Source organism: Pristis pectinata, chromosome 27 (genome assembly GCF_009764475.1).
Source record: "Pristis pectinata isolate sPriPec2 chromosome 27, sPriPec2.1.pri, whole genome shotgun sequence".
Classification (NCBI taxonomy): Eukaryota; Metazoa; Chordata; class Chondrichthyes; order Rhinopristiformes; family Pristidae; genus Pristis; species Pristis pectinata.
In genome coordinates, this window is record NC_067431.1 from 23,525,961 (window position 1) to 23,550,349 (window position 24,389).

Below are 24,389 nucleotides of genomic sequence, written 5' to 3' on the forward strand. Positions count from 1 at the left end.
GATGTACGTGTGACTAATAAAGATATCTTATCTTTCGTGGCAAAGGAGTAGGAAGGGTGGGTGTGAGAGAGTAAGTTGCAGGGTTACAATGAAACAATAGTGAAAATGGACTTGAGTGGCTGAATGACATCCTTCTGTGTCATAGCAACTAAGTAACACTTAGTTATTTGCTGAGATTTCTTACAATGGGATTTTATAAATTGACGTCACTTTATTTCATTAGAAGCCCGCATGGGAAGCAGTCAGGTGTCTTTATTCACATAAAAGAACATATACTCCGTTGTGCTAAAATTGTCATTGATATTAACTTTCCCAGGGGCTCTGGGTTCCAGCAGAAATAGATTGGAGCCATATATTACCTCTCACTGCCTTGATGAAACAGCCAGCATAATCAAAGACCCACCCACCCGGGTCATTCTCTCTTCTCTCCTCTTCCATCAGGTAGAAGATACAGGAGCCTGAGGCACATAGCACCAGGCTTAAAGGACAGCTTCTATCCCACGATGATAAGACTATTGAATGGTCCCCTTATACGATGAGATGGACTCTGACCTCACGATCTACCTTGTGACCTTGCATCTTATTGTCTACTTGCACTGCACTTTCTCTGTAGCTGTGACACTTTACTCTGGACTGTTATTGTTTTTACCTGTACTACCTCAATGCACTCTGTACTAACTCAATGTAACTGCACTGTGTAATGAATTGATCTGTACGATCGGTATGCAAGACAAGTTTTTCACTGTACCTCGGTACAAGTGACAATAATAAACCAATACCAATATGCTGACTGACTAAATGAACCTAACTACATCTGGAGCAACAAACAATGTGCTGGAGGATCTCAACAGGTCGAGCAGCATCTGTGGGAGGAAAGGAACTTACGTTTCAGGGTTTTGACCCGAAACGTCGACAATTCCTTTCCCCCCACAGATGCTGCTCGACCCGCTGAGTTCCTCCAGCAAACTGTTTGTTGTTCCATCATCTGCAGTCTCTTGTGTCTCCAAACAGAATATGGATTGTTCAAGAATGGATGACACGTGTGCAGTTCACCAGTGAGTGCAACATTGGAAGAAATGTAGCCCAGAAATACAATGGTGTTGGAGCAATGAGCTGGGAGAACTGATCAAGAACCAGAATCCCCTGAATAGTGGAATGAGTTGAAAGTGACGTCCTTATCAGCTGCTCACCATCAATCCTGCCCAGATACCGACTGTTGCTGTCGATGCCGCCAGTAGGCTGGAAATAACGAGCCAATCAGGTTTGAACGGTAGGTCTTGGGTCCTGTGGATACCCATGCGGATAAAGGTTCTGGGGGTGGTGGGGAAGAAGGGCCCTTCTTCATAGCATTGGCCGCCAACAGTCATCACTCGGACATACTGAGAAAGAAATTGACCCACTTACATTTCTTATCAAACTGGAATTCAGGATTGTATCAACTTAATATGTCTTCCCTCCTGAACTCCCACCCACCGACATTAACTCCAGAAAAAGTGGACATCAAACATTTTTAATTACCTGATTTGAGATTAAAATGGAAGTACACGACTAGTCTTGTTACATTAACTCCTTAAACCCATCTGTTTGACAAAGATTTTAGTCACTTACCTTTTATAGAACATAGAACATTGCAGCACAGGACAGGCCCTTCGGCCCACAACGTTGTGCCGACATTTTATCCTGCTCTGAGATCTATCTAACCCTTCCCTCCCACATAGCCCCCCCATTTCTCCATCTTGATATTTCTCTTTGATGCACTTTCATGTTTAAATGTTGTCTAAAGCAGTTTAGTTACATATTTGGGGAATGCCATGACAGTAAAAGCTTCAACATTAATGCCAAACAAAAAACAAACTGCTGGAGGAACTCAGTGGGTTGAGCAGCGAGTGTGGGGGAAAATAATTGTTAATGATTTGGGTCAAGACCGCATCAGGACTAAAAGTGGAGGGGGAAGATCATGCTCGACCATTGAGTTCCTCCAGCAGTATTTTTTGTGCCAGATTCCAGCATTTGGCCATCCTTCTTGTGTCAACATTAATGTCAATCATTGAAAGATCTGAAAGGAGACAGTTTGGGAAATAGAAGAATCACATTTATCTCATTTCTATTTGCAGGTTAAGCCATAATATTGTTGTAGAGCAGAGGGAAGGTTATTTGGTATTTGGCCTTACTCCGTCTGAACCCATTGAGTACGACACTGAAAAGAAAGGGAAAAGCGACTCTTTGCCCACCGTCCCCTGATGAGTAGAAAGTTGTGTGCAATCTAAGATGTTAATGGTAGAGAAGCTAACACAGGAATGTGGACAACATTGGTGGTGTGTTATTTGTGACATCTTTGCATCATTGAGGATTTTGAGCAAACATGAATACGGAGAAGGCCTATGATCAGTAAATGGGCACACACCATCTTCTTGCTGGGGTTGCTGCTCAGTTGGAAGACATGAACACCGGGCTGGTTGAAGCGATAAGTGAAGAGCCAGGATGAGGTCGAGGGGAGTTCCAGCTCCTCCTCAAGTTCACGGAATGCTCCCCAGTCGAAGTCGCTGTCAGTGTTGTAAAGATTTACGCTAGAACAAGAACGTAATTTGTTTTTATTTTGAAAATTTCACGTCCATTTTCTGATTTACCCTCTCAGCCCAGAGATACTGTCTCAGTGCTGGGACACACACTAATGCCTTTTGACATTGCATTCCCTATCTTAATGTCAGTTAATACCTGACAGTGAGAGGAGGTACCATTTTCAGCAGAGTCATAGATTTTTGGTTTCAGCTCCTGCTCTGAGACTTGAGCGCCCAATTCTCGGCTTATGATCCCAGCTACATTGTGAGAGATGCTGTTTGCAAATAAGACATTCAACTCGAGATCCAAACTGTCCTCACAAGGATGTCCTCCAACGTGAAATATCTCATGGCACTGTTTCAGTGAGGATCACTGGAGTTATCCCAGAAACCTGGCCAATGTTTAACTCTCAGTCAACATATCTTTTTGCACACAATTACATTCCTTTTTTGTGGGATCTTGCTATGCTCAAATTGGCAGCTGTGTTTCTGACATTAAAGCATTTCATTGGCTGTAAAGCACTTTGGGATAACCTGACAGAGAACACTACAGCACAGTATAGACCCTTTGGTCCACAATGTTGAGCTGACATTTTATCCTGCTCTTAAGATCTATCTGACGCAGTGAAAAGTATCGTGCAATGCGAGTTCTTCTTCTCTTCCTTCTTGTTTCCCTGTCATACACAAGGAACCAAGGCAGTCAGCTTAACCAACCATAGATATTATCCTCCATGCAATAATCATATTACCTATTCTAATTTCAGATCTCTTTAAGACCTTTCCATCCCCAGCTAATCTAGTGTTCCACAGCTTCTCTCAACCACTAACTCTGGTATAAACTCTGCAACTGTCCATGTGAAGAGGACCCAGGTTTCCTCATTTAACATTGTATCGATGGCCTTTCACTTGTAACTCACAGTGTGTTTCTACCTAATCCCCATTCATTCACAATTGCAAACACTTCATAATCTGTTTTGTTCTAATAATAAAAAAAACAATAATTTTTCAAGCTCTTTGTATTTTTATCACCTCAATTTGGAAATCAAAGCTACTTAGAAATGTTCGCATTTAGTATTAAACTTAAGGGATCTGTAACCAAATCACACACTGAGCTGACTTGACACTCACTTGATCTAACTCGTGGAATTCCCTCCACAACAGCACAGTGGGAGCACCTTCACCACACAGACTTCAGTGGCCTACCACCATCTTATCAAGGGTAATTAGCAACGGACATTAAATGTCAGTTTTAGCGGCGATGCTCAGATCCTGTAACTAAAACCTGGAAACTCAGGGGACTAATGAAAGACAAACCACAGTACGTGGTTAGCTTCATCCAATTAGATGCACGTTCCTGCTCTCTGCAGTCAGTCTCTAACACTACAAACACCTCAGACAAGGACATGATGCTCTCATCTCTCAGACCCGAGTTGGAATCTAGCACAAATTATCTGATGAGTTCCCCTCTTGCCTGAGAGAATTCTGTCGATACTCAGTCACTGCGTTCATTCAAAACAGAGCAATAGATTTCTGGGTATTAAGGGAATTGAGGGTCTTTGCGACAGTATCATAAGATAGCACAGAGGTAGAAGATTAGCCCTGATCTTGATGAATGGCGGAGCAGGCTCGAGGGGCTGGTGACCTATCCCGCATGTACTTCTGTTCTTAATAAACTGTTATCTAGTTCCCAGCTGTTATAAATATGTAGGCTGTAATGCATCACAAGGTGACAGTATTGTTCAGGAAAATCATGAGGTTGACTGGTGTAAACTTGCAGGAATCCAAGCAGCAGAGTGATTAGGGTTATGACATGTCTGGGCAGAGAAGAGGAAACTGTGCTATACCTGGCCTGAGACAGCCCATGGTCAGCACTTGAATCAAAATTGGGGATGAAACTTGCCTTTTCAATATTAAGTATTCCACTTGCTCAGGGATGCACAGGAATTTACATTTACTGCTCTGGGGAAGCATGCCAAACACAAGTGTTGTAGACACATGCTCGGATGCTTAATGGGCTGAGTGATTTTTGAGAGGGCTTGGTTCTTGCTCCTGTTCAGCTACATCCACCTCCCACCTCCGAGATGGCCCATTTTCACTGGGTCCAAATACAAGAAGGGGATTACAAGTAGCCAATACTTTTAGCACATGACCAAAGACAAATTTTTACCCCCAAAGGATTAAACAATGCAGATGGAAGCCATTAGGTGAGTGCTAGCTCTCTGAGCTATGCACTTAATTAATTTTTTTCCCTTGATTCTATTGAGTTATTCCTTTACACTTGAAAGATATACAAATTATGAATAAGGCAAAAGCTCATTTTGGCATAAAACAATAATGTGCTTATGGACAGTGTATTTTAGTGACTATGTAATCTGAGGTAATAACTTTCACACAATTACATATTTTGAGCTGTTGGATTCTGTGTATTGTGGGAGCAATGTTATGTAGTGAGATTTAGAATTGTACATACCTGTCATACACAGGGTAATATTCACTGGACACTGTGAACAGGATGATGCTTCCAGTGTGGATGCAGATGGTGGGGTTGAAGATGCCAGAAAACAATGTGCCGTTAACAAAAGATTGATGAACACCTGACCCATGAGCCTCAGGATCCTTGTGGCTGGGAGATGTCACATGCATAGTTACATTTTCTGAAAGATGCAAAACTAGTTTGAGAATAACCTCAAGATGGATCCTCGTACCAAAGAATAAACCTCTTCTCCGGCCCCATTCCTCAACTCTTTCTCCGCTGACCTGAGACAGAACCAGTCCCATTCCGCTAACACTCTCCTCCACCTGGCTGAACTTGTCCTCAGACTAAACAACTTCACTTTCGACTCCTCTCACTTTCTACAGACCAAGGGCGTAACCATGGGCACTCGCATGGGCCCCAGCTATGCCTGCCTCTTCGTTGGCTACGTTGAACACTCTCTGTTCAAAGCCTACTCTGGCCCCATTCCTCAACTCTTTCTCTGCTACTCCAGCATCTGTAGTCCTTTGTTTCTCTTTGTTTAAGAGTAAATCTGAGGATTGCGGAAACTGGAAATCTGAAATAAAAATACTCTGCAGGTTTGACAGCATCTGTGGAGAGAGAAGCAGAGTTAACGTTCCAAGGCAACGACCCTTCATTAGAACTGGAAAGTTCCTCTATGTTTGAAGTCTTTCAAAAGAATGAATAAAGCAACCTGGTACAAAACAATACTATTCTCAAGTTCTTTGGGACATTGACCGGAAATGTTAACTGTTTCTCTTTCCACAGGTGCTGATTGAGCTGCTGAGTTTTTCAGCACTTTTATGTCTTTATTCCGCTCTTGATTGGGTTGTCATCACAACGCTGTTTGCAATTGTGGACTGCAAGTGATACCACATGATCAATGACTGCACACTGGCTGGCAGTAATTAACTCCACAACCAGCATCACAGTGGATTGGCTTGGCCGAATAAACAAAAAAATGAAGAGGAATCTACCTTTTATCCCACAGCATGGATTTGCCAAGCCTTATTAAAAGACACTTGTAGAGAAAAATGAGGTCACAGCAAGTATAGAGAGCGTCAGAGTGAAAGCAAGCTTGCAGACTGTCACAAGAGAGAATTAATACACAATTACTTGGAGACATGTTCGAGCCTAATGGTAGATTTTGAGCCAAGTTGATTTCCAGCAAACTCTTTAATTTCCTGGGATGTGGATCATATACACCTAGGAAGCCTTTCTCTGTAAAACACAATTAAGTGAGGACATTACTTACTACCTTCCCAGACACTCTAATTCACAAGATTATTAAATCCATATCAGCAAACTGCAAATGCTGGAAATCTGAAATAAAAACAAAATGCTGCAAAGACTCAGCAGGTCAGGCAGCATCTGCGGAGAGAGGAATGGGGTTAATATTTTAGGCATTAGATCCCCATTAACATCAATGGAGACACTGTCTGCTTTAAGTGACTGCCAGTGATGTATGAGAAATATGGGATTGGATATAATTTAGACAGCATTGTGGTTTGTAAGAGCACCCATTTATGCCCAGGCAAAATACAGCCAATGACCAGGATATTCCAATTTACTTCTGCACTACCTGCATTGTAGCCAACTTTTATTTTGAAAGCTTTTCAGGAAAAAATAAATATGATGCAGAAGAACTGTCTTGTTGGAGGAGGGACGTTTTGTCCTTGACCTATAACACTCAACACAATGGCAAGAATACAAGCATCTAATCTCAGATGAATATTTCTGTATTTTAAATATGATTTGTCACTGTCAGTAAATGATAATTGCGATAGTCCTTGCTTTAGCAGCTCAAGGTTTTGTTCATTTGTTTGAGTTTTTCCAGGATAGATGGAACTTTGCAAACTCAGTAAAGAAATTTATTTATTTCTCTGTTTTGAAATGTTGAATTTTGAGACCATCTGTTGGCTTTTCTTTCACAATGAGATCTGAGAACTTGCAAAGGAGGTCTCACCAGATGTCTCCACCAGGTACACAGGCTGAATGAAGTTATGATGTGGGTGGCACTGGCTCTGCTCCAAGACATTTCTGCTGTTCAGTATCCTTCCAATGTGGTTCAAAGGCACTTCATCCTGTAAGCCAAAGTATACATCAGCCTCAGAGTAAACTTCTTACCTAACAAGAGCTCCCTCGCATCCCAGACAGGGTTGGAGCAGTTAACCATCCTGTACATGCTCCCAACATCTGTGTGGAGGACTGTATCTGCTTGCTTTGTTTATAGAAGGACTATTCTGATTCTGCCCTTGCTCGATACCAGGTTATATTCATAGTGCAGAAGCAGGATGAATTTTCCCAGTAGGAAGTAAGGCTTTGAGGTAAGCAATGTGCTGGGTTCTGTAAACATCAGCCCATCTGTTCTGCTGGATTATTCCAGGGGCCATGAAAAGGAAACCTATCCCATAGAATGGAAACCATGTTTTGCTTTCCCCCTTCCCTTGTATGCAGAGGAACCAAGTGTAATTTTAGTTTACCGCTCACGGCCAGTTAAATTGGTAAAAACAGTCCAAATGGCCAATCCTTGCTTTGCCTCAGTTAAACCAGCGGAACCATAAAGGAAGCACTTTCTGAAGGAAGCATGGTCCCCTGGTATGATAAAATGGACTCTTGACCTCACAATCTACCTCGTTATGACCTTGCACCTTATTGTCTGCCTGCGCTGCACTTTCTCTGCAACTGTAACACTTTATTCTTCATTCTGTTATTGTTTCACCTTGTACTGCCTCGATGCACTGTTGTAATGAAATGATCTGTATGGATGGCATGCAAAACAAAGTTTTTCACTGTACCTTGGTACATGTGACAATAATAAACCAATTTACCAATTTCTATTGAGATGCTCTGTTGTTACCTTCAAACCATTTCTGTAGGTAATGCAAAGCTCAGGTCCTCCTTTGCAGAGTATCTGCAGTGTGTTGCGTTGTAGCTGCCTGCACTGCTGGTCACATACCGAGTCCAAGGCTGCAACCCGGCAGAGACAAAGGCCCAAATCTCTGTCATAGCCCTGGTAATCTGCAGGGGAAGCACAAACCTGCAAAGTAACAAAACATTCCATAACCAATCGTATCAGATTATCCGAAACAGCACAGCATGGAATAGTAATTCAATCGCTTGTAGAACCACAAAATAAGGGACTGTCCCGATCAAAGCAACATTGTGTGAAAATGTCACAGCGTCTCTCTTAAATGTACTTCAGTGAAATAGTCCAAGCAACAAGTTGAATTTGCCTAGTGCTCTCAGTAAATTAGCCCAAGGCATTACACAAGAGTTTATTGAACACAGTTTGAAGCAGAATCACATGCCATGGTATTTGGGATCAACTGGGAATGACAGATTTTACAGAGTTACAAAGGAGGAGAAAGTAGTGGTGAGCTCAAGGGAGTGAATTCCAGAGTCAGGTCCTCTACAGTGAAGTGCATCGACATGTTAATATGCTGTGAACGGGCATCCTACTGTCTACAATTAAAAGCTGACCTTCTAACCATTCCTACTTTGGTGGAATTTGATGACGTCCATATTCATTTGGAAGCAATAGCAAGGAAGGTAGGAAATGGTACTGATGAATGATCACTGCAGCATCCTCATTAGATGGGTTAGACCAAACATCAAAAGAAGACAAGCTCTCCAAATAGCCGACCCTGCCATTCAGTATGAATCTCAATATCATCTTGAACTTCCACAACATCCTCACTCTCCTTCCCTAAATCACGTCCTTCGATTTGCTCTTGTCCCAAAATCTCAGTCTGAAATATACTCAGCCTCTGAGTATCCAAACCCCCTGGGATAGGAAATTCCAAAGGATTTCTGAATGAAAAAAGTCCTGTCTTATCTCAGGACGAGGTGTTGGACATTTAAGACAAGGACTCGAAGATGTCAGCGTCAGCTAGCATTTACTTTGCCAAACCTCCCAACTCTTCTACTCTCCACAGGCCCTTCTACTCACTCTCTCCTCGTGGGACACCCAGGTGTCAACATAACTTCATTAAACCACTTTGAACCAGTAGGACAGCAACTGAGGAGACCCATTGCACTCACATTATGTACTAGACTGACAAAAATGACAAGGGCAAAGATAGAGTGAAATAATAATGAATGATGAAGTACAATAATCTCACCTCTGATCTCAAAGTATAGATCCTCTGTTAAATATATAAAAATCCTTTCAAGAATTAATATTAATATAGATGTCAGACTTGGTTTTGTGATTCCTTCTGAATCAGAGAGTTATAGATACAAGCCCTCTGTCGAAACATGGATATGCAAGTTACACCGGTATCACAGAGCTGCACTGTTTCCAGGTATATCCCTCCAAGAGGACATTAAATAGAGTCCTCACTTGTCCTTGTGGGTGGATGTAAAATATTCAGGGTGGTATTCAAAGCAAGACAGAAATAAAATACAGAAAAAAAACTCAGCAGGTCAGCCAAAGGATAATAGAAACAGAGTTTACTTCTCAATAGAAACAGAGTTGACTTCTCAGGTCACTGCCCTTTCTTCAGGTTGGATGAAAGGTCATTAACCTCGAACAGTTCCGATGTTAGGTCATCGATGTGAAATGTAACTCAACTTTACTCTTTCCAGATTCTACATGACCTTCTGACTATGTCCAGCACTTTATATTATTTCAGATTTCCAGCATCTGCAGTTTTTTACTTGTCAAAGGAAGATCTCCTGGTGAACTTCTGTTTCTCCCAATACAAATTATCTGGTCATTGAGATGACTGCAGTGTGAAATTTGGTTACCCAGCTTTTATCGGGTATCTAAACTTGTTGAAGAACACATCAGATAAAGGCAACGACTTCTGTGATACTGACCTTCAGGGAGCAATATTCCTCCCACTCTCCGATTGTGAGACAAGTCCCATCCTGATTTCTGCTGGCTCCCTCTCGGCAAATGTCATACAGCTTCCTGACGCATTCTCTTTTTCCGTCAGATACCATCTGATGTCTCACAGCACACACGCAACGTGAGTCACTGGGCTGAGAAAGATTAAGTGTCAGACACATAACATATACACAAAAAAACATCCACCTATGCACACTATGCAGCAAAGGGAGGAACTGGCACATGTGCCTCTTGACTGCATGTTTCCTAGTCCAATCAAATTTTTACACTTACATGTACAAAAGAACATATAGAACATAGAACATTACAGCACAGTACAGGCCCTTCAGCCTACAATGTTGTGCCGACATCTTATCCTGCTCTAATATCTATCTACGCACCCACCACTCTCTGTGTAAAAAAAACTTACCCCTGACATCCCCTTTATACCTTCCTCCAATCTCCTTAAATTGATGTCCCCTCGTGTTAGCCATTGTCGCACTGGGAAAAAGTCTCTGACTGTCCACTCGATCTATGCCTCTTATCATCTTGTACACCTCTGTCAAGCCACCTCTCCTCTTCCTTCTCTCCAAAGAGAAAAGCCCTAAGCTCACTCAACCTATCCTCATAAGACATGCTCTCCAATCCAGGCAGCATCCTGGTAAATCTCCTCTGCACCCTCTCTAAAGCTTCCACATCCTTCCTATAATGAGGCAACCAGAACTGAACACAAGTGAACAAAAAGGTCGGACTTAAGGAACCAACAGAGACAAGAGGAGGGTGATCAACAAGTACATGGCTGTGAAGAGCTTGGCCTGGCCTCCTGTGGCCTGGATCTCGCAAATGAGTTCCAAGTCAAAGTCAAAGTCGAGTTTATTGCCATATGCACAAGTACATGTGTGCACAGGTGCAATTAAAAACTTACTTGTAGCAGCATCACAGCACATAGCATCATATAAGCAGCATTCAGGAGAAAAACATAAAATGTAAACACTTTTACAAACTTTACAGAAAGCTTGCAAACTTTCTGGCCACAGCCTGGCCCATTGTTGAAATGGGATGTTGGTCTTCATGATGTCACTGGAACGGAGTACTTGGCTTTAAATCTGGGCTCCCTGTCTTCCCAGCACCCCCTGGATTTACACAAATGAGTGGTGATGGGGTGGGTGTGTTGCGTTGAAAATATGAAGTGATCAGTGGATTGCAGTTAGATGATCGCTCCAAGATGTAAAACCTTAATGTCCTCACCTGGAACATCTGCCCTGACTGGGGGCAAATACAACGGTCGTGTCCTTCTTCAGGTTGTATGGCCTGTGAACCACAGGTGAAGCAAGCAGCTTGCCCTGTTAAATGGTTGAAATAGTTGGTGGGGCACCTCAGACAGCTCTCCACATTGCCCCTTCCTTCACTGGGATTGTAAGTGCCCACAGGACAAGGAATTGGCTCAGCGCTCCCATTAGGACAGTAGTGACCTGCAAATGGTTATGCAGAAGGTGAACCTTTTAGTGAGTTCATCTTTCTGGTAGTTATATTTTAGAACATAACACACAGGACAGGACTGCACAGGAACAGGCCCTTCAGCCCACAATGTCTGTGCCAAACACGATGCCAAATTCAACTAAGCCCCTTCTGTCCGCACATGATCCATATCCCTCCAGTCCCTGCATGTTCGTGTGTCTACCTAAAAGCCTCTTACAATCTTAAACTAAAGCCTCTTAAATTTTCTTTAGCCATTTGCAGAATAAAACCAGCGCATTGACTATCCCTAAATGCATCTGAACCGAATGACTTGAGAGGGGATTTTAGAGAGTTTTGTTGAAATTTAACAACTGTTGGGGTAACATCGTCATATTCAAGCCAACCCAATAGTTTTTCACCTATCTTAGGGTGAAAACAGATAGTAGACTCATAGAGCAATACAGCATGGATACAGGCCCTTCGGCCCGATAAGTCCATGCCAACCACGGTGCCCACCCAGCTAGTCCCAATTTCCTGTGTTCAGCGTATCTCCCTCCAAACCCTGTCCTTCCATGTACCTATCCAAGTTCTCCTTAAATGATCCTATTGTACCTGCCTCAACCACTTCCTCTGACAGCTCATTCCATAAACTCACCACCCTCCGCATGAAAAAGTTGCCCCTCAGGTCCTTTTTAAATCTTTCTCCTCTTACCCTAGATCTATGCCCACCAGTTTTGAACTCCCCCGACCCTGGAGAAAAGACTGTTCCCATCCACCTTATCTACACCTCTCAATTTTAAACACTTCTATAAGGTTGCGCCTCATTCTCCTACGCTCCAAGGGATAAAGACCAAGCCTGGCCAACCTCTCCCTATAACTGAGGCCCTGTAAGTAAGTTCACTCAGCTACCTATCCATTCCCATGCAGTGATGAATTTCCTTTCCCAGCTTATAAACCAACCAGCCAACCACGCTGCATCCACACTGCCCAGTCCATTGCAAACAATTCCTCCCATCCTTCTTATCTATGTGTCAGCTAGACTGATAGCTGTGATGGATAAGTAAGAAATACTAACATTCCCCTGCATTGGAAGCCTCAAGATATGGATTGAGATTAGAGATTCTAGGAGCAGTTATTCCTGATATTCCAGGGATACTCAATCATCTGGAATCAGCTCTGTTGAGAGGGCTATGTGATTTTCCTTCCATTCAGAAAATTGGCTGATCCACCTTACAGGCATTGGCTCCTTTCCAGCTAAGTAACCTTGGGATACTTAGGTCGAAATGCCAACATATCATATGTAAATACTTTGCAATATGCAAGGGCAGACTCCCTGGGGAGACAGTGGAAAATATTGTATTAGCAAATCCACAAGACAATGGTTAAAATTTTAGGCAAAGAAAATAAAATGAGGTTCATGACAGTGTGAAGAGTGGACACTAATTCTCAAACTGTACAACAGGTTTGATGTGGTACATTTAAACTTTATACTTTAAAGTTTATTTACAGCACGGTAACAGGCTCGTCCGGCCCAATGAGTCCGTGCTGCCCATTTTAAACCAATGTTAACCTACCCGTACGTCTTTGGAATGTGGGAGGAAACCAGAGCACCCGGAGGAAACACACGCAGACATAGGGAGAACATACAAACTCCTTACAGGCAGCGACGGGAATTGAACCCCAATCGCTGGTGCTGTAATAGCGTCAGACTAACCGCTGTGCTCCCGTGCCGCCCCACAGATTTGTGTTTTCCTGGTTTTTTTTATAAGTTTTATACTGTAAAGCATCAATGGATGACAGGAATTAAGGCCCTCATTTTTCTCAAATATACACAGTCAATCTAGATAAATACAATGGAAAGAGACTTCAGTTGCATTGATGCACCTGATCTTAGGTCAGGTACTAGTGTTCAGTCGAAAGAGAAGGTTGTTCTTCAAAAACTGACCTACCTTTTGGACAGATGTAAGATCTGAACACTGTAAGTTCATACTCTGTCACATTTGATGGTGGATCAGTGGTGGTGGCCCCTTGGAGGCAGACCACACCCGCTTGGCACTCCAGGCAGATCTGACGATCGCTGTGGTTCCCATAGTAACCAGCCGGGCAAGGCTCACATGTGCTGTTGAAGGTTTTCCTACTGGATCCATCATATTCCCGGTGTCCCAGAGGACATTTCACTGGCTTCATAGCACCAATGACTGACAAAAGATTAAAAGTGTGTATGTACTGTGCAGCTAATATACTATTCTGTCGGTACACGTACACAATTGTTTTGTGGCCGTCCACCCAATAAGATAAGATAAGATAAGATAAGATAAGATAAGATAAGATATTTATTTATTAGTCACATGTACATTGAAACACACAGTGAAACACACAGTCTTTTTGCGTTACTGAGAATGTGCTGGGGGGCAGCCTGCAAGTGTCCCCACTCTTCCAGCGCCAACATAGCATGCCCACAGCTCCTAACCTGTACGCCTCTGGAATGTGGGAGGAAACTGGAGCACCCGGAGGAAACCCATGCAGTCACGGAGAGAATGTACAAACTCCTTACAGACAGTGGCAGGAATCACTGGCGCTGTAATAGTGTTACGTTAACCACTACACTACTGTACCACCCAATTAAGGCATGAATTAAAATAAGCCTCCTAAGAATCAGAATCAGATTTATTATCACTGACTTAGGTGATGTGAAGCTCGTTGTTTTGTGGCAGTAGTACAGTGCAAAGACATAAAGTTACTATAAATTACAAAAATAAATAAATAGGGCAGTAATGAGATAGTGTTCATGGGCTGTTCAGAAACCTTCTGGGCCAAACACACATTCTATTCCATCTAATCATGGATACCAGTTCGCCATTTTATCTGTTTTAAATTAGACTTTAAAATGGTTCATACTTTATGTGAAATAAGCTCAGCATCAAAAAACAACATGCTTACCCCAAGTGGAACCTTCATGGCTGACAATACCCTGAGAACAGTAATGGCCAACTGGACATTCAACTGGAGCCTGAGAGCCCTCTGGGCAGTAATAACCAGCAGGGCAGGGTAACTGAGGCAAGGGTATGCTGCAGTAATAACCTGGAACACAGAGCAATAGCTCAGAGGTCCTCATCTCATCATTTCAGCTCCTACACTCACATAATTCTACAAAATGCTTGTTTAGAGTGAAGTGCAAACACTCAGGCTCAAAGATGTGTGAACAATTAATAACAACATTTGAAAGACATTTGGATAAGTAGGTGGATAGGATGGGTTTAGAGGGATATGAGCCAAACTTGGGCAAGAGGGATTAACTTGGTGGGGACCATAGTTAGCATGAGTGAGATGGGCCGAAAGGCCTGTTTCCACTCTGTGGCTCTATAGTTCTAAGTGTGTAAATATCCATGAGCCATAACAGGGAGGGGTACACTGAAGTAGATTTCCCTCTTCCATAAAGTACATCTCTCCACTTTGATGAAATACTTGGCTTCAAGTGATGTGGATGGCAGAGAGTTAGTACACAGTAAAGCTTTTCTCTGCTTTAGGAAATAAAACTGCAACCTTGTTTATAAGATTTGCAGTTTCATGATACAAATAATATTGAGAAAATCCCCACATTTTGTTCCCAGTTACAGGAAATGAGATGGATTGATGAGCTCTGCTTTCAGATCCTTGCGATCATTACCAGGAGACATTGCTGTTACAAAGGAATGAGTTTTCCATGCAAGTTCTCCTGTTTGTTCACCATAACTGTGGAGCCTCAGCCATGGAATTCCTGGGAGACTGGGCTTTCTCTGGGATTTTCCCCACTTCTCACAACCTCTTACAACCTTGGTGAAACAGACCCCACCCAAGCCTTTTACATTTTCCAAATCCAAAAAGGGGCAACAGAACATCATAATTCTCTGATCGAAGAATATTTGAGTGTGATTCCTTGGCAGGAAGATGGGATGCGTGCCTATGGACAGACGATAGTGAATTTACCAGGAAACACAAAATGTTTTAATTGGCCCATACCTGCTAGACAGAGGGTTTGGTTTGGTGCTCCCTCAGGACAGAACATCCCAGGATCACATCGGATGCAGCTTATCGCTGCTTTGATAGGACTATAAGTTCCAGCTCTGCATGGCCAACAGTCAAGAATACCTAGTGCAAAAGCAAAATATTTTTAAAAAGTCAGCATCATGAATATTACTCACAATGCAAAGAATATACTGTACTACCTCAATGCACTGTGCAATGAATTGATCTGTATGAATGGTATGCAAGACAAGTTTTTCACTGTACCTCGGTGCAAGTGACAATAATAAACCAATACCAATACCAATATACCTAAAACAAATTTAAGCAGTGTGGTTTCAACATCTGACGAATGATCCACTGGGCTCTATTGTCATTCTGCTTACTACAGTGGGAATAACAAGTAAAGTCACAGAGAAAGTCCAGGGATCTATGGATTCCCCTGCTGGTCTTAATGGAGGACGTATGGTTTCTTTCCCCAATGACATCAGGTGCACTGTTGGAGAAGGTGTAGTACTCTGTAGGGAACAAGGGCAGAAAGCACATGGGAACATAACTATCTGCATGTTTCCTCTCTCAGTCACAACCATCCTGATTTGAAAACATATCGGTGTTCCTTATTTGTTGCTGGATCTAAATCCCAGAACTTCCTACTCAACATTGGGGGAGTACGATCATCGGGAAGGTTTCAACAGTTCTTTAAGGCAGTTCTCTGGTACCTCAGGAGAAATTACTGATGAGCGTATTTAAAACAGAAATAAAATGCTATGCTATTGGGTTCAGAAGTGATCAGGAGCATATTATCTAGATGAGTAAAGAGCAGATGACCCCACTACTGAAGGAAGGCACAGGACTCACCAGAGGGAATGTTTGGTTCAGAGACCCATGAATGATATGAATGCATCAGATGAATAACTCCCATTAGTTTACCAGATGGCACCATCACACAATCAGAAGCACATTCAATATATTCCAAACATACCAGCTCCCAGTTCAACATCCCTGTATGTGCCTGGAGGACAAGGCTTGGGAAGGTATTCATCCCCAGGTGTTCCTGTTCCCTTTGGACAAAAGTGAGCAACAGGACAGGGGTAACGTGTGTAATCTGAGAGCCCTGAAAAAGTACGAAACAGAAAAAGCAACATTATCAGGATCTGCAAGGAACAAAGTAATGAAGACTTGTTGAATATCCAAACCCATAACACTGCTGATTTCTAGCCAGTGAGTTGAAGGAGTGGCAGAACTTTTGGCAGGTTTCATATAAATAATTTATTTTAGAACAAAGTCTAGCAGGGTGTATATAGTTGCACTACAGTAAACAGTCTAAAGAGTCTACTCAAATAGTCTCTGAACTGCAGCAAACATAACTCATGACTGAAACTGTTGTAATGTTTCTTGACAAAAGCGATGATATCTGTAGTAAATGCAATGAGTGCAGAATGATTACAAGATACAAATCCTGTGCTAAAACAAAATCAATCCTTGACTCCAACAGTGATGATTGCAGGGGAGTTATTGCATTAGTGTCCATTCACAGCACAAATAGTGATGGTGTTATCTGCGGAGGAAAACTGAGTTGTTGGAGCCTCTATCGGCAACTCATGCACTTTGCCAGAAGGGATAGTTAGGAAAAAGTGGATGGGGCTGATTTGGATATTAGACAAAGACAGGAAACACACCTTTGGTTGTTGTGGCAGCAATGATTGAAGAATCCTGACAGAACAGAACAGTTGAAGTATTGAATATCAAATTCCCAAACGGACTTAGCATGCCTCTCTGCCCTTATTTAAATTAAATTAAATTAAATTAAATTGAATTTTATTTACAGCGTGGTAACAGGCCCTTCCAGCCCAACAACTCTGCGCCGTCCGTTTTAAAACCCAAATTAATCTACCCGTACGTCTTTGGAATGTGGGAGGAAACCGGAGCACCCGGAGGAAATCTACGCAGACAACAGGAGAACGTACAAACTCCTTACAGACAGCGACGGGAATCGAACCCCAATCGCTGGCACTGTAATAGCGTTGTGCTAACCGCTACACTACTGTGCCGCCGTGTGTATTTAATACACATAATGGGCAAACACTTGCTTTAATGAAAATCCCAGGACACCAATAAAATGGCCAAAGGATTAAGGGGAAGCCCATGTGCTTGGACATGTCGAGCATGATCCCACTGCTCACTGACCACTCTTGTGCTTGTTTTATGTCTAACCATGGGTTCAACTGATACCAATTTCTACTTCCAGCCCCCCAAAATACCTTGAAGTTTTGCCAGCCAACCAACCTTTGTGACATATTAAGAAACAATTATAAACTTTGCATGCCCTATTGGCACATAGAATTGTTGTGACACAGTAGGAGGCAAGTCAACCCATTGTGTCCTCACTGAAATATAATCAGAAAATGATGGAAAATACTCAGCAGGTCCGGCAGTATCTCTGGTGAGAGACCCAGAGTTAATGTTGAAGACCCTTCATCAGAAGTGAGAAAGAGGAGAAAGACAAGTTAGTTTTAAGTTGCAGAGAAGATGTGGAGGGGAGGGACTGATAGGAATAAAAAGGGGACATCTTTGACAGAGTGGGGCCAGGGTGCCATAGGGATCAATTGTAGAGGCTCTCTGGTCAATAGATCAATGGGAGCAGTTGAAAGAGCGATATCCCTGATAGAGGATTATAAAATTATGAGAGGCATAGATAGGGTAGACAGCTGGAATCTTTTTCCAGGGTAGAAATGTCAAGTACTAGAGGACATGCATTTAAGGTGAGAGGTGGGGGGAAGTTTAAAGGAAATGTGTGGGGCAGTTTTTTTTTACACAGAATAGGCTCCCAAGGGTAGTGGTGGAAGCAGATACAATATTGGCATTTAAGGGGCTGTTAGATAGACACATGGATATGCAGGGAATGGAGGGATATGGATCATATGCAGGCAGAAGACATTTAGTTTAATTTTGGCATCGTGTTCGGTGAAGACATTGTGGGCCAAAGGGCCTGTTCCACTGCTGTACAGTTCTATGTTCTAATTCAGACAAAGAAATACAAAATTCTGGTAGTGCGGGGTCATGAGACATGCCTGGAGGTCAGACTGTGATAGTTGGAAGAGAAGTCTGAGCCAATGTTACAGATGGATGACATGGAAATGGCTGGGTCTGATAACGACAGAACAATGAGTTACCTCAGGTTGTAAGCACTTGATACTGCTCCTCGAACTTACACTGGGGCTCATAATAGCAGTGCAGGAGGCCACAGACAGATCGGGACTGGGATGGAGAATTAAAATGACAGGCAACAAAATGTTCAGGGTCACTTCTGTGGAACTGAACTCAGAAGCTTCACAAACTGGTGATCCACTCTGCGTTTGGTTTCTCAAGAGGAAGAGTCCACATTGGATCCATATAGAGCAAACCAGTCAGTCTCATCCCCCTTATTTGTTTACCTGCACTGCACTTTCTCAGTAACTATAACACTATATTCTGCATTCTGTAACTGTTTTCTTCTTGTAGCACCTCAATGTACTTACGTATGGGATGATCTGTCTGGATGGCATGCAAACAAAGCTTTTCACTGCTTCTTGGCGTATGTGATAATAATAAGCCCAATTACCCTGCTGTAGAGTTGTACAAGCAGCTGGGTAAAGATGGCATATTTCCCTCCCAAAGGATGTTATGTGAACCTTGATCTTTTACAACAACCTAGTGTTTTTGTGGTCACCATTACTGATACCATCTTTTCATTTCAGATTTATTAATTAACCTAATTCAAATTCAATTTACTAATCGCAATGTTGGGTCTAAACTCATGTCTCTGGATCATTAGTCCAGTCATCTGATATTAGGGCTGTAATAGAAACCATTCCATTACTGTACGCTAAATAACAACCCTGAAAGCTTCCAGTCTATATTTAGCATCTTGAACATGACTTCCACACAATAACCATGAGGGATCCCTTCCAAATAAGGAATCGATCTTCAGAAATGCAACATTATATTCCCAAGGATTGAATTTTTCAGATTTAATGGATATAAACCAAAAAAAGCAACACCAATCATTTTTCTCCACTGTTAAAACTATGCCAGCAATAAATGCCAAGAATGTGGTATTTACGGTTTCATTCTTTGTGCTTTGTGAAACTGCACATAGTTTCAAAATTCTCATATATTTCTGGGATGTGCTGGTCAGGGAAGTGATGTTGCTGTAAAAGGCTGGAAGAGTAAAAGCATGAGGGAAATGAGCCAAAACGCAAAAGCTGTTCGTGACTACAGGAAAGAAAATAAAGATTTTGTCAAATTAGTTAAGGCAAAGGCCGTAATGCTTATGATTACTGATACTGATTTAACGGCATTTGGTAGAGACCAAAAGAAAATCAAGAACTGGAGGGCATAGGTTTAAGGTGAGAAGGGAGAAATTTAAAGGAGATCTGAGGATAAGTTTTTCACACAGAGGGAGGTCAAATGAGCTGCCTGAAGAGGTGATTGAGGTGGATAAAATTACAACGTATACAAGATAAGATCTTTTTAGTCACATGTACATCGAAACACACAGTGAAATACATCTTTGGCGTAGTGATTTTGGGAGGCAGCCCGCAAGTGTCGCCACGCTTCTGGCGCCAACATAGCACGCCCATAACTTCCTAACCCGTACGTCTTTGGAATGTGGGAGGAAACTGGAGCACCCGGAGGAACCCACGCAGACACGGGGAAAACGTACAAATTCCTTACAGACAGCGGCCGGATTTGAACCCCGGGTCTCTGGCGCTGTAAAGCATTATGCTAACCGCTATGCTACCGAGGCATTTGGACAAGTATATGGATGGGAAAGGTGTTGAGGAATATGGACAACACGGGCAAGTGGAGTTAGCGTAGATGGGCTTGGACGTGGTGGGCTGGAAGGGCCCGTTCTGTGTTGTATGATACTATGATCTCTTTACTGAAGTTTCTTTTAAATAATCAGAAAAGCCCTACTTTGCCAAACTTCAATGAAAACTCACCAAACTGAACCAAAAATAAAGTCTAAAATGTTCAAACCCCAGATAGTCACAGCACTTCTCTGCAATATTGCATCATGAAAGTAAAGCAATGAATACAACACTTAATTTGATGGTTCTGCCCAATGACAGGATTGATCAGACGTGCACCCCGTAACATCCCACTGCCTTATTTGCTTTTACAGTTGGGTTGAAGTGCCTGGTCTTTGCTGGGTGCTTCGCCATAGCAGCAAGAGGTCTGGAGCTCACAGGTTGAAGGATGTTGCATTGTTCTGTGACTTTGTGCTTTGCTACCCTTAATTGGGTATAGATACTTCACATTTCTTAGTCTTTAGAATTATCTGAAGAGCCATTAGAAAAATTGCACGAACCTTCAATCTGGCACCAGTATCCTGGCTCACAGGGTCTGCAGTCTGCTGGATTCCCAGCCCCTGGTGCATGGAGTATGTACCAACTGGGCAAGACTTCTCGGACTGCAGATCCCACTCGAGAGTAATACCCTGGTAAAAAAAATACACACTGTCCCCGGGTAATGAACAAGTTCCATTTTTACATACAGTATGTCAATTTTATCAAAGTCAGAAAATACACAAAAATCACTGATATAGAAACCACACTCCACAGTATTGTAATGAATGGCATCAAAAGCACACAAGACTGATAAGAAAGAACAATTACTAAAAGGAGAGAGAGAGAGAGAGAGAGACAGGGGGAGAGGGAGAGGGGGAGGCGGAGGGGGAAAGGAAGAAAAGAGGAAAATAGTTCTGCTGTTTGTAGAACGAACATATGTTTGTATATTGGACCTTTGACTTCAACAATATCATGGGAGCTCGTTTGTACTTAAGTGTCCATAAGTCAGGCGGCCGTAACCTGGGGATGGCCTTAACAGGAATTTAACTCAGACTCAGAGGGTGGACCTCATTTGAAAAGACTTGCAGTTGTATTATACCTTTCATAACCTCAGAACATCAAAAATCAAAACTTCACAACAGTGTAGTTCTCTTGGAGTGTAGAAAGTCAAAAGGAGTTTTGATGAAGGTGCACAGGGCTACAACTTTAGATCAGATCACTGGAAAGAAATTGTTACCATGGTTCAAGGGCTAGGGGTCATAGATTCAAACAGATGGCAAAAAGAGATAGAAACAATGTTCTTCTATGCAGCGAGCAGTTGTGATATGGCAGTTAGTATCTGTAACACATAGCTCCAGTGACCCAAGTTCAATCCTGACCTCAGCTGCTGTCTGTGTGGAATTACCCTTTCTCCCTGAGACTGGGTGGGTTTCCACTGTGAATTACCCCTAGAGCATAGGTGAGGGGTAGAATCTGGGAGAGTTAATGGGAATATGGGGAGAATAAAATGGGATCAGTGAGGGATTTGTGTAAATGGATGATTGATAGTCAGCATGGACTCGATGGGCTGAAGTGTCTGTTTCCATGCTGTATAACTCTGAGTCTAAATCTAAAACAATTTGGCTTCCAAGGGAATTGAAAATACCAAAGGAAAATGATTTGCAGGGTTACAAGGAACAAGAGGCTACTTAGTGGAGACTGGATGGATGTTCTACAAAGAACCAGCATGAATGCAATGGGCCAAATGCCTCCTTCCGTACCTTTATGACTCCCTGATCTTATAAACTTTATCTGTACTTTGTGGTCAAATGTAAGGAACTGAACTCTCCCCTGACACACCTAACAGTTGATATACGCCTCCCACATATGGGAACCTCTGACCTTCTGGAGAAGACAAGGCTACTGTATTGCCTGAAAAATTAAAGAGCCCTGGTTAAAAGTCAATCCACCCAACTGCTTCCTAACATAGAAAGTAGATTTAAAGAGGATTTTAGGCTTTTCATTGTGTTTACTTCATGAGATCATTCACCCTCTGCATTTCATTTCATTTCCAAACTGCAGAACCTCTCACCTGCAAGACAGTAAGAGCCTTCGGGCAGTGTTTGCCTGTCTCTGGGTCACGGGCCCTCAGAGGTGTCCTCAAATGACCCCTATCATACAACATTCCTGCAGCACAGGGATCTGTGATGTGACCTCCAGGGCAATACTTGCCTGGGAATAGAAGAGAATGCAGCAATTCCTGAAGCCTGTATTAGAAAGCAGATCACTAGCCATTTCGAGTACATCAACGCAGCTAAAATGCATCTTGGCATCCAACATTCTTTATTTTGTAGCACTAAATGTTTGCTGGTTGGACCAATTCTTAAATACAGCCATAGAGAAAAAAAATGAAATGTTTTCACATTAGATCATTAGATAGATAGTGAAACTCTACACTACAAGGAGATGTTATTAAAGTCTTCACTTAATGTTGGCATTACAGTATCTGATCCTTGTGTACATCAGTTAATGGTCTAACACAGATCTAGCTGTTTCTGTTATAGTAACAAGAAATCAATACCACTACATATCATCTGTCTTCTGTTCCATTGTTTTCATTTTGATTCATAGGACATATAGAACAGTACAGCACAGAACAGGCCCTTTGGCCCACAATGTTGTGCTGACACAGCTATTCCCTCCTTCCTACAGAATGCCCATATCTCTCTATTTTCCTCTCATTCATGTGCCCATCCAAGCCCCCTCTTAAAAGCCTCCAATGAATTTGCCTCCACCACCTTATCAGGCAATGCATTCCAGACATCCACCACTCTCTCAGTAAAAAAACGTACCCCTCACGTCTGTTCTGAACCTACTCCCTCTCACCTTAAATGCATGCCCATACTTTCTTCTCCAGGTCATTGGAAATAAGTTCAGGAAGAGGCCAGTTAGCCCAAGATTTTTTGCCATTCAGTGAGATCTGTGATTCAGCTCCACATACCCACCTTTTTTCCCTATCTTTTAATACCAGGAATCCTACCCTTGCTGTGCCCCAGTGCAGAGAGGTTTGTCTGTCTGCCCAGCCCCACTACTATCCACCCGCTACCCTAATTATAATCGTGTACCCCTTCCAAATTTACTTCAAGTCCTACTGTGCAGCAAGCCCTTTAGTTTAATACCTTTAGTAAGGTAAAATCTATCAATTTTGGATTTAAAATTAACAATTAACTTGACATCAATTGTCATTGCAGAAAAGAGTTTCAAATTTTTGCTCCTATTGCTGCTCAACAGCCTGGATTTAATTCTTAGTCTCTGTTCCCTCATCCCAGCCTCCTGTCCAATGGAATTAATTTCTTTCCCTTAACAAGACCCATGATAAACTGGAAACTTTAAAGCCTTAAACAGTCTGAATTCAGGTCAAAAGGAAGGAGAGAAACAGATGGACAGAAGAATGGAAGGTATAACTTATTTTCTTACCAATTAGACAATCAGGACAACCTGAAGCATTTGTCAGTCCCACTGTGTTTCTCGTTGGTGGATGTGCCACGGGGGCAGGGGATCGGTGAGACACTGCTTGGTGGCAGTAAACTATGTTGGTGGACATATCACAGGAACAATGGTGTTTCCAAGGCAGAAGCTGCCTTCAGGACATGGGTTGCATCCTGTACTGCCAACGCTGGCTTGATAGGTACCTGTGCATAGATTGATTCATGATTACAGAAGCAAAACACTGCACATGCTGGGTATGTAGAACATAGAACAGTACAGCACAGGACAGGCCCTTTGGCCCACAATGTTGTGCTGAACTAATTAGACCAACAACTCCTAATTAATCTAATCCTCTTCCCCACACATTTGCCATATCCCTCATTTCTGTACCTATCTAAGAGTCTCTTAAACTGTCCTATGCTATTTGCCTCCACCACCACCCTTGGCAGTGCACCTACCACTTTCTGTGTAAAAAAACTTGCCTTGCACATCTCCTTTGTTCTTTTCCCTCTCACCTTAAATACATGCCTTCTAGTACTAGACATTTCAGTCCTGGGAAAAAGATGCTGTTTACTATATCTATGCCTTGCATAATTTTATAAACTTCTATCAAATCTCCCCTCAGCCTCCATGGGTCCTAGAGAAAACAGCCCCAAGCCTGTCCAACCTCTCCTCATAGCACATGTTCTCCAACCAGGCAGCATCCTGGTAAACCTCCTCTGCACTAATATTTAATATAAAAA

General features: G+C 42.4%; 1 protein-coding gene across 1 annotated transcript; it reads right to left on the reverse strand.

Moving 5' to 3' along the window:
* Positions 1-1,178: 1,178 nt before the first annotated feature.
* On the reverse strand, positions 1,179-15,391 carry LOC127583597 (uncharacterized). Its single transcript, XM_052039720.1, has 10 exons — positions 15,344-15,391; positions 14,285-14,425; positions 13,294-13,542; positions 11,135-11,358; positions 9,877-10,041; positions 7,913-8,092; positions 7,019-7,136; positions 5,029-5,212; positions 2,405-2,567; positions 1,179-1,379 (listed from the first exon to the last, which is right to left on the reverse strand). The coding sequence occupies exons 1-10, from the start codon at positions 15,387-15,389 to the stop codon at positions 1,179-1,181; spliced, it is 1,671 nt and encodes a 556-aa protein (XP_051895680.1). The 5' UTR covers positions 15,390-15,391.
* Positions 15,392-24,389: the final 8,998 nt, after the last annotated feature.

Bases quoted from the DNA above. Each gene is read 5' to 3' on its own strand.
- LOC127583597 (XM_052039720.1), bottom strand. From the start codon at position 15,389: ATGTTCTGTCCTGAGGGAGCACCAAACCAAACCCTCTGTCTAGCAG. The intron at 11,359-13,293 runs GTAGGTCAGTTT...AACCATTTGCAG, and splicing joins ATCTTACATCTGTCCAAAAG to GTCACTACTGTCCTAATGGG. The intron at 7,137-7,912 runs GTAACAACAGAG...TTTGGCTTACAG, and splicing joins CCTACAGAAATGGTTTGAAG to GATGAAGTGCCTTTGAACCA.